Genomic DNA, 11,189 nt, shown 5'->3' on the forward strand with positions numbered 1-11,189 from the left:
TGAATAATATCTGTTCATTTTGGGAACTTTCTGATGAATCTCTCAAAAAGACATGTATGTATATTTAACTACATATATAAAATCATTCATCAATCAGAATCAATTGTTGTCTTGTTTATACGACAAGATGTTTTTTCAGAATAATCGAAAAAATTTACAGAAAAAAATTTTCAAGCTTCAAAATTCTTTAAGGTTTTTTTTTGCTAGAATGACCGCCTGATTCTTTATTGAATTATATAGAGCTAAAATAAATATGAACATTTTTTTATATAGAAATCCAGTTCCATTGGGGACAAAATGGAAAAAGTTCATCCATACTATATAATGATATGATTAATTCAACTCAAATAATGATTAAATGAATCAACGCGCACAATTTGCTATGGTCCTAGCAGCTTCTGAATAAAAGTTTGAACAAACTGTATTTTTCTAGGTCGAAGAATATTTTTTTTTCCTTTCATCAATTCAGTTTATTTTTTTTTCGTACAAAAATTTTCCCTACATAGTACAATTCAAAAGCACTTTCTTTCCGTTTTTCCGCTCGGTTGATTCCAAGTGTGATGATTTGCCTATTTGTTAATAATTCCTTTTCATTTGTTTTGGGGATGGAATTAGTAGCCGTCAGCAAACCGATTCTGGATTCATCGACAGTCATTAACATCAAGTGGCACTACAAATCCGACTTTAACAACAAGAAGAAGTAGCTCTAATTAGTGTATCATCGAATTCTAATCGATCAATCGATTGAGCGTAATTGAGACTAGAATGTATGAGCTAATAAAATAAAAGTATGAATTTGGGCACTCAAATTTCGTTATTTATTCGAATTTGTTTTGTTGTCTACGCCTGTTGATTGGTAATAGATTACATGAAAAAAAAATGTCAAAAATTGTCGATTGATTCTTATTCTTGATCCTTATCATTTGTTGACATTGCATTTTATTCGTATTTACTGTCATACAAACATAATGAAATCTTCCATGAATGCCATTAGCAACATCAAAAATTCCAAATTTACTGCCATATATTCAATGATATTTGTTTTGATGATTATCAGTGGATTAGTATCATTGCCTAATTGTGGCATTAAAATTTCAAATGCTGCTGGTACAAATCGTAAAGGTATTATAAATAATTGAATTTATAATAATATCTGATTGCATTCTTGATTTTTTTCTATGTATTTACAAAGTGAGCTCATCTATTAGTTGTTATACATGTAATAGCCGTAATGAGACAGATATCAATTGTCATGATCCATTCAATCCTGCAATGTCGAAATATGTAGAGAATTGTAAAGTACCCAAACAGAATCATATTGGTGTATTTCCAGCAAGATTCTGTGTAAAAGTCGTGGGCAAAACTGGTAATATAAATCAAATTTTTTTTTTAAATGTAATTTATCTAGTAATTATATTCATATTTCTTAAACCAGTTGAAACCGAAGAATCATTGGTAATCCGAGCTTGTAGCCTCGAATCGATGGACAACCAATGTGGAAAATTTAAATTCGAAGGTTCTCTTTACACTGTAAGTGTTAATGATTAATTAATCAGATGATTTCATTAAAAGAAAAATTATCAATTATTTATTCATATAGGGATGCATCTTGACTTGTGATTATGATGGATGTAATCATGGTCGATCATCATTATTGATTAATGGTGATCATCAAATAGCCTTCATATTGATTCTTATTATGTTGGTACAAACATTCATTGGTCATCATTAATGACATTACCATATCAAATTCAATTTGAATATCAAGAAAAAAAAAGAAAACAAACAAAGTGACAAATTATTTTGCTTAAAAAATTGTTTCGAAAAATGAAATCAACCTTTGATTTATTGAATGACATTCGTCAAAATCTAAATTAAAAGAAAAAATAGCAAAATCTTGTTTGCCATTTAATTTAATTTATCCATATATTTTATCTGTCACCAATCGTTTTTTATTTTATCACCAAAACTATATCTATCTCTTTAATATTACTTTAAAAAACTAATAGTGAGACATTTTTATCATTCATATCATCATCACACGAAATATCACGTCACATATGATGCCATAATCTATGCGACAAATATATTTGTTATACGAATTTTGTCAAAACTTTATCCAATGCATTTAATGAATTAATAATATTAAAAACCCTTCAAAAACATCAAAACCGAATCATTTGTTGTTTATGTGAATGTTCTAAAATGAAAAAGATACAATTTTACATAGTTGATGCTTTTGTCGATCCAAAAAGTTCTTTTACGGGAAATTCGGCAGCTGTGATCATATTGCCAAGTGATGTGTGTGACATTTTTTTTCTTTTAACAATGAACCATTAACTTTTAAATGACCATAATAATTTTCCAAATTTAGGATTATCTCTCGGATGTAATCAAACAGAAAATTGCAGCTGAATTTAATCTTAGCGAAACTGTATATGTTTCTCCAGTTGATGGTCATTCATCACTATGGTCGATTCGTTGGTTTTCTCCAGAAGCTGAAGTAAAACTTTGTGGCCATGCTACAATGGCCGCTTCATATGTATTGGCGAAACTTAAAGGTGAAAAAATTTTACGATACAAAAGCGAATTCAATAAAAAACTTGAAACAATATATCATGAAGAGAATGATTCTATTGAGTTAGATTTTCCGGCTAATGATCCACAAAAAATGGAAGATAGTGAATGGTTGCAACAAATTAAGGAAGCTGTTATCGGTAAAGATCATTTGGATCGCATTTTATCAATTTATCATTCAATGACTACTGGTAAACTGTTAATACGCTTACGAGATGCTGAAAATGATGATTATTTACAGGAAATACAACCAAATTTTCAGCAACTACTACAAATCGATACGAAAAATCTGATCGAAGGTGTTATCGTTACTCAAAAACCGAACACTTTAGATTCAAATGGAATTCATTTTCGGTCACGTTATTTTGCACCTTGGGTTGGTATCAATGAAGATCCGGTTACTGGATCAGCTCATACAGTGTTGACACCATTCTGGTCACGATGTTATCAAACTGAATGTAATCAAACTATACAAGAATTTAAGGCTAAACAAAGTTCGCGACGAACCGGTTTACTTGTTTGTCAAATGAAAATTGATCATGAGAATAATCTTCGAGTATCGATCAAAGGGAAAGCTAGAATATTCTGTCAAGGAGATTTTGATTTATCAGTGTAATGAAAAACAAAACTTTCGAATCACACGATTTGAAATAAAGTAGATAATAGTTTCATAAAATGAGTCGAATAAAATTCCCTCATAACAAACTTGAAGGTTTCCATTTTTATTAAAAAAAATAATTCCAGACAAATAATTTGTATCGGATACAAACATGAGTTAAAAATAATTTAACCTAGATTTTGTTAAAAGCAGCAACATCAACCGATTGGATATAATCTTCAAATTCGGTCAATTTTTCGCCCAATTCTTCTACCGACACTTTTTCATCTTCAATTACGCAAACAATTTGCAATTTTTTGATTCCAAAAGCTAACGGTACAAGCTTAGCTGTAACGAAAATAAAACATTGAAGTAAAATTCAAATTTTAAATAGAATAATAATTACTTACAGGCACCCCAAACAAGACCATCCATTTCTACGGTACGAGCTAAACGTTCCATCTCTTTCATGTCGGTTTCATCGTCCCATGGTTTGATATCAAGTACAACACTGGATTTGGCTACAGCAGCAGGCTCTATTTTAAAATTTTAATTAGAATATTTTTGAAATCAAATAATTTCAATTGTCATACTTTTAGCTTTCTTAGCCGCATATTCGTCAAGTCGTTTTTGTCGAAGTTCATTGGCTGCTTCATCATCATCGGAACCAAAAAGATCGACATCATCATCGTCATCAGCTGGTGCAGGTTTTGCTTTGGGTGGTGTCGGTGCTTGTTTATTAACCAATTTTTGTTGTTGCTGTTGTTGTTGTTGGCCTTCACAAGTGGCCATCAATTGTGAAAGCGTAGCTGTCAGCTTCAGGATAGCTTAAAACAAAAAATAAAGTAAATCATAATTATAAACAATTTCTGGAATTTAAGAACATACTCGACTCCATTTCAGAAACACGTTTTTCCAATTTTTGAATTCGATCATCGCTTCCACGACCACTTTGCGAACGACATTCACCGGTCTATTTAGCAGGAATGAATTCAAATTAGAAATGGATCAAATTGACAATACAGCGAAAATAAAAGTAAAAAGAACATCGAAAGGATCAAAATAAGGGAAAAAACTAAAATAAAAAACCGTAGGTGAATATTCGAAGTGAAATCAAGAAAGATTTTGCAAGAAAAGTGAACAAAAAAGAATGGACCAATGAAAAGGAAATATATTGATAGAAATGGATGGAACTACTCACAGAATCTAATGTTAATTGAATAATCTTTCTTATTTTCACTATATCACATACGATTGAATGATAACGATCGTCATCATCATGATCATGATAATATGGGGGGCAAATACATTTATCATCATCAATTATTACTTCGTTTAAATTGACTTTGTTTGTATCAATATCTGGTTGCTCTTTACCAGTAGTAGTAGTTTTAGTAGTAGAATTCGGATCTGGAAGACTAGATTGATGAACGATGCAAACATTATCATTTTTGTTGATGCTATTCATATCGACAAGATGTTCATCAACATTATTTATCAATAATGACGATGCCGCAGCATTCTTATTCTTTTTGTTCGCCTTCTGAATATTATTATGAACAAGTGGTGGTGTAGTTAAAAATTAAAATTGAGTAACAAAAAGACAGAGAAATGAGATAGACAAAAGTGCAATTGACAATCGTAAATTGGAAAGAAATTTTTAAGATAATAAAAAAAGGAAATATTAAATACTTTGGATGAAGAACCATCAGATGAAGATTTTACATTTTTCGATGATGACGAACCGGTGTTTTCCACCTGCCAAAATTGAAATGTTTGCAATGATTGCAATTCATTGTGTAAAGCTTTGGTTGGCATTTTTTTTCCTTTACTTGTTGGTTGGTTTTGATAAAATCTAAAATAATGTTATACTGAATCAATGAAATGAATCAATTTGAGTGATTTCATTTATCTTAGAGAATGGTACATACATTGTTTGTTGAATAATTAGTATATAATAATAATAATAAATGGATAATAAATGGATTTATTGTTGAAATAAATTTCAAAAAATCAAGTGAACGCCGCAACGTGTCTTTTATACACTGGTCTATGATGTGCACATTTCTCATCGATCAATTGATGATGAAAAATTCGGTCATTTTATGGTCCCATAAATAAATGACGTGATAAACAGAATTCAATTTGTTTTTTTTTAATTTTTGGAAATAGAGAATTTTGAAACAAATTCATCAACACTATTAAATTTAACAAAGACGAAATTATTGCCTTGAGATTGGTGAATCTAGTAATTATAAATCGTTTTCCACAAATTAATTCAATCATATATTTTCATTTATTTGACTTTCAAATTCTATTGTTTTCCATAATATTTCTCAAAAATGATGAAATTAATTGTTCGGTAAAATTCTTAATTTATTCTTAATCAAGTTAAACTATTTTTTACATAATTGAATTATAAATTCTTTTCATCAGATGATTTTGATTTAGATCGCAATAATTTATCATAAACTTTCCACAGTACTCTTTCGTTGACTTGATGATTCATCAAGACATACGCTTTCTGTATGAGCATAGATTTTGGTTTCCGTACGCCATTCTTAGCATATTTCTTTGCAATTTTAGGTACCTGTTGGATGACTTGACGGCAAACTTGTTCAATTTGATCAATATCTTGTATTAACCACCAATTATATTTTTCAACAATTTCATGTGGTGATCTTTGTTCATTTTGAAGATATAATTTCAGGAGATCATGAGCAGTCGTTTCTGAAATTTTATCATCGAATATCATATCACATAGTTGGCCCAGATATTCTTGGCAAACAAATTCCAAAATAGTTTCCAATGAAGCTTTAGAATTTATCGGTTCAATTTTGTTCAAAGTAAATGGGTCGATTTTATCTTGAAAAATTGGTTTCAGATAACCGACAAGAAATTCAAAGCAATCTAAACCACATTTTCTTTGTGAAGATTCAAATATTTGATGAAACAAATATAAAAAAGTCGGGTTGTGTAAAAGAAAATAGATTTCCCTTAATGATAGACCAAATTGCTTGTCTAAAAGACATTGCCGAATATCTTTCGGTAATCTGGGCATTTCATTTTGTATGGCATTTATATTAATCAACTCTTTGCCACCTTCGCCATCAATAGATAGAACAATTGCAGGTAAATTCGGCTCAGGCATGAAACGATAATCTTGTACAATCTCTTTATCACGCATAACAAACGTACTTTTAGTTCGTATATCATATCCAAGTGTTTCATTGATAATTTTTTCACCCCTTTCTAGCAATGAACATTGTCGTTGAATTTCATATTCAGAAGCTTCACGAATAATTCTGAATGAATTGAGATTTTTAATCTCAGTTCGTGTTCCTAATTCTTGATTACCAGCAAGTCGAACTGAAACATTCGCATCAACACGAAGGGCACCTTCTTCCATTCGACATGAACATACTTCTATCGATTTAAGAATTGCAATCAATTCCCGTACTAAAGATATGGCTTCTAAAGTGGAACGAAGATCTGGTTCGAATACAAATTCCAGGAGCGGTACACCAGCACGATTTAAATCAATCAAATTGGCATTCATTTCTTCATCGACCAAAGACTTTCCCGAATCTTGTTCCAACTGGATCTGTTTCAAACGACATCGTTTTAGATATGGATCAAATGATCGATCATTTTCATAAAAATCATCATAGACGATGAAATCAATGTATCCGTCACGAGCAATCGGATTTCTTTGTTGTGTGATTTGATATCCATTCGGCATATCACCATAAAAGTAATGTTTGCGATCAAATGTACTTTTATTCGAAATTTTACAGTCTAAGGCCAAACCCGTTTTGATGGCAGCAAGAACACATTTTTGATTCAATACAGGTAATGTTCCAGGTAATGATACATCGAAATAAGTGGCCTGTGAATTGGGACGAGATGTGAAATTTGTTGATGCAGATGAAAACAATTTCGAATCAGATAGGATTTGAGCATGAACTTCTAAGCCGATTATTGGTTCATATTTCTCAAGGTATTTTTCAGCTTTACATGAAAACCATAAAGTTTGTGATGCCGGAAGAAAACCATTCTGTAGGCTAGTATTGATAACGCAATTTGAAAATTTGAATAATTTTCGTAACATAATCATGATCACATGACATAGACGACTGTTTCGACAAGAAGATTCCGTATATGTTTGCATAGTTGGAGCTGGAGTTACAGCTGCTGACTACATGATCACATGTTCATTGACGTGAAGAATCTGTGGACAATCATTGAATTTTTATCATGTTGGTTGCTATCTTAAAGCGTTCATTAAGCAATAATAAAAGTCATACAATCTTACGGAATCATGTTGCGAACATATTTACAACTGCAGAAAAGCGTGTCAAAGAAAGTAAGTCCCCGTGATGCTATCTGAAACATATTCTTATTCTTAATTGACTCAAACTCACAGTTCGAATCAAAGAAGATGATGATCAAATCACTATCGAAGGTTGTCGCATAGAATCTGATCGCAAAGATCAATTGATTAAATTGCCACATTCAACATGTGCTTGCCCCTTGTGCAGACTTAATCTTAAACGATTAGAATATTCGGTAATTTCGTTACATGTAATCAGCCCTAAGTAATTTTTAATTTTTGCTTTTATCATGCAGGATGTATTGATATTAAGTCAGTTTACCGAATCAAACGGTCGACTAATGTCAAAGAATGATACTGGGCTTTGTGGTTATTCATATACAACTATAAAACGCTTGGTTAATCAAGCACATTCGGCTAGGCTATTGCCAAGGCCACCCGAGTACAAATCCTATGGACCATGGGACGATCTGAATCATTACTATGAATGGCCTAGAAGAATACGAGATCAACCAAAATCTGTCATCAAAAAAGAATATTGGAAATGATTAAATGGTTTTTTCTTTCGTTTGGTTTACCTTGAAAGTCATTGAACTAAATCAATCAATAAAAAATAATTGATAGTAATTGATAGTCTAATCTAAAAAATGTTATACAACATATAAATGGGTAACGAATGTGGATAAATGCAATTTTTTTGTTAGTCTTTTTGATATAGCCAGAAAAATATGAAAGTTTTGAATTTTTTATTTTATATACCTTGATGAATTAAGGAATTTTTTTTTTTTTTGGACAACCATTTTCTGTACATCAGCATTGATTTCTCTGAAATTCATTAACCATAATGGTTTGTATACCTTAAGCCATAGCGAGACAGCAATATCCAGAAGAATAAATCGCTGTTATTATATAAGCGTCAAGCATAACTAGACCATTCAAGAATTTAATAATTATTATTAATGAGGCCATGTCGTTCAATTTTTTTGAGTGGCAGCCGATAGTCAAAAAAAAATTGCTAAAAAATTTTTGGCCAGTGTAGTTTAAGCTTAGTTAGAGAAAAAATGAATTCTGATCAAATTCCAAAACCACATTTTTTTTGTTTTTAAATGATATTGGAAGACAATATTATCCATCTAATTCATTGAAAATCTGTCTAATTTATTTGTTGAGAAATTTGTACCAAGGAGAATTAAATTTTAATTTCAAAATAAAATGTTATTGAAGTATGAATGGATTTATCTTTTCGGTTATTTTTTTCCATAGAACGATTACCGAAATTGAAATTCCATTGAAAATCTTTGAAAATTTTTATTTATTATTCATCATTAAAAGAAAAATCCGAATTTTTTCAAATCAAAATTTAAAATTATTATTTCGGATTTGTGTTTTGAATAAAAATAATCCATAAGTAAATATAAAATTATCATTTTGCAATTTGTCAAAATTATTCATAATGTTCGCTGCTTAAAATGGCCTTGAACTTTGACGAATTTATTAAATGTTTTTTTATCAATATCATTTTTATTGTTATTTTTATTACTGCTCATCCGTAACTGTTTTTTTTGTGGTTAATGGACGAGAAATTTTTCGGAATCTAGTCGATTATACAGATTCTTTTTTTTAAAGAATATTATGGACTAATGATCCAATCTGACTAAATAATATAAGTGGCCAGAGAAACCGTTATAATTATCCAACCAACCGGATTCTTGATTCTTGTTGTACTTGAATGAATGAATGAATAGAAGAAAAAAAATGACGACAAGAAAATGAACATTGTACTTTTTTTTAGTAAGAAAAATCTAAAAACGACTATTAACCATTGTAATGACGATTGTAAAATAAATTAGATTCTGTTTTGTTACGCTTTGTAAGAAATGAAGAAAAACAATAAAAGGACATTTTAGTTTCAAATAGTCAGGCTTTTTTCTACATGCGACCAAAAATATCCAAATTTATGATGTATGTGTAAATATATGGTTTAAAAGATAATTAGTTTATACGAATATATATAGTTTGGCCATATTATCAGTCAAGGATACAACAACGAAAATGGACAACAACTATTTTCCATTCATTTTAATAACCAATTAGCAATCGTTGGTGAATTTATTTCTATAATCGAATGACGACAATCAGAATAAATGAAATGAAAAAAATAAGAGCGATAGATATATAGAAGAATAATGTAATATTGAAAAAGACACATAATTTTTTGTTCGATTATGAATAATGAGGATGAAACCGAAAAAAATATGCAACTACCAAACTATTGGATAAACAAATAGAAAAGCATGCGATACCTGAAATGAATTTGATATGGATCATGTATTTGCTAAACAATAAGCCAAAAATGTGCTTCATATATAACATCAATCATTTCTATATGTCTATGTAAGTCAATAAAAGCTTTGATGGATAGATGTTTATGTAGGTTTGATCAATTCCTAACTCAACCATGAATTCATTTATTTGCTCAAATCTTCCATTCTTGTTTTTTTTATTTATTGATCATATGAAAAATCATTCATGATGAAAATGGTGTTTAAATCTTTAATGAAATTAACTCTATTCGAGAAACCAATCGACTTATGTTTTATAATGGTGTTCAGTATTCTTGTTTTGTGTCTTTAAGAAGTATAATACTTGAGGTATTGATGTGTGTAATAATCATACGAATGAAGGAACAACTAAGGTTGATGATGGTTACCTAAATAACAGAAATAAAAATAAACTATCATTGATGTTATCAACCTTATGGAATTATAGTTTTCTCTTTAGAATAAACGTAACAACAATAATAACAAATGTCACAGAATTTGATACAAAAAAAGAACGATTCACACATGATAACATTGAAAAATAGTGTATGGTTATGGATGTTTGCGATAATTCTTCGAATCCAAACATAGCACCTACTAGAGTTGACAAAATTCTGATTTCATGACCAGCAAAAACCATAACGATTAGATAGTTGTTACTGTGTGTATGTTTGAGCTTCTTAAAATTGTCTCATAATTATATTCCATGAACGAATATCATTATGATTACTATGGTTAGGTACAAAGATTTTACATACGATCAAACATTTGAACGAAAAAACGAAAACCTCTATGAATAAAAAAATCCGAAAAAAATACAAAATAGCAAAATAAACATAAGAAAAACCATTTCAAGGATATATTCATTTTGATAAACGAGTATATTTCAATATATAAATGTGATATGTATTGTATCTCTTAATCATTTCCGCTTGCTTAAACATAGAAATACTTAGCAAAATTATTGTTTAGAAATTGACAAAATATTTTTATTCGTCATCAAAAAAAAGAGAGAATAATCGCGAATGGGAATTTATTCACAAGAAAAATGTCCATGTTTCAACAAGATAATCAATATTTTTACTGTAAGCAAAAGAATTTAAAAAAAATATGAAAGATAGAATAAATAAATAGAAATTAGTCCTAGATCCCGAAACACTCATATATGATGCAAAAAAAACAAAGATGTGACAAAAAGAAATATTGCTTTCAGATAGTTGAAAAAAGATGACAGCAGCAGCAAAAAAAAAATTATAACATCCAACATTGAGTTTGAGAATGATAAAGAATTTCTGACCATAACTATAGTCAAAATTTAACCATCATGAAGCTGATAATGGTTATATCTTACATGAATACA

The 11,189-nt window shown here is 29.8% G+C and overlaps 3 protein-coding genes across 7 annotated transcripts; 2 read left to right on the forward strand and 1 right to left on the reverse strand.

The window, feature by feature from the left end:
* Positions 1-592: 592 nt before the first annotated feature.
* Positions 593-3,282, forward strand: LOC124492600 (phenazine biosynthesis-like domain-containing protein). Its single transcript, XM_047055537.2, has 6 exons — positions 593-1,122; positions 1,193-1,366; positions 1,436-1,530; positions 1,601-1,640; positions 2,231-2,301; positions 2,375-3,282. Exons 1-6 carry the CDS (start codon positions 969-971, stop codon positions 3,191-3,193), a joined length of 1,353 nt encoding a protein of 450 aa, XP_046911493.2. The 5' UTR covers positions 593-968; the 3' UTR covers positions 3,194-3,282.
* On the reverse strand, positions 3,244-7,346 carry LOC124492598 (glutamyl-tRNA(Gln) amidotransferase subunit B, mitochondrial). 5 transcript variants are annotated; one of them, XM_047055530.2, is made up of 7 exons: positions 5,107-5,699; positions 4,868-5,046; positions 4,377-4,718; positions 4,064-4,148; positions 3,769-4,002; positions 3,586-3,711; positions 3,244-3,523 (listed from the first exon to the last, which is right to left on the reverse strand). In XM_047055530.2, the coding sequence occupies exons 2-7, from the start codon at positions 4,991-4,993 to the stop codon at positions 3,369-3,371; spliced, it is 1,068 nt and encodes a 355-aa protein (XP_046911486.2). In that variant the 5' UTR covers positions 4,994-5,046; positions 5,107-5,699; the 3' UTR covers positions 3,244-3,368. The 5 variants fall into 5 exon arrangements, with proteins under 5 accessions (XP_046911486.2, XP_046911489.2, XP_046911487.2 ...); XM_047055533.2 differs by having other exon boundaries at positions 4,506-4,718; positions 5,107-5,245; XM_047055531.2 differs by having other exon boundaries at positions 4,901-5,046; positions 5,107-5,243.
* A 53-nt stretch (positions 7,347-7,399) lies between these two features.
* Positions 7,400-8,134, forward strand: LOC124492599 (mitochondrial ribosomal protein S18A). Its single transcript, XM_047055536.2, has 3 exons — positions 7,400-7,541; positions 7,602-7,744; positions 7,805-8,134. The coding sequence occupies exons 1-3, from the start codon at positions 7,433-7,435 to the stop codon at positions 8,054-8,056; spliced, it is 504 nt and encodes a 167-aa protein (XP_046911492.1). The 5' UTR covers positions 7,400-7,432; the 3' UTR covers positions 8,057-8,134.
* Positions 8,135-11,189: the final 3,055 nt, after the last annotated feature.

This window comes from Dermatophagoides farinae, chromosome 1, assembly GCF_024713945.1.
Source record: "Dermatophagoides farinae isolate YC_2012a chromosome 1, ASM2471394v1, whole genome shotgun sequence".
In the NCBI taxonomy this organism is placed as follows: domain Eukaryota; kingdom Metazoa; phylum Arthropoda; class Arachnida; order Sarcoptiformes; family Pyroglyphidae; genus Dermatophagoides; species Dermatophagoides farinae.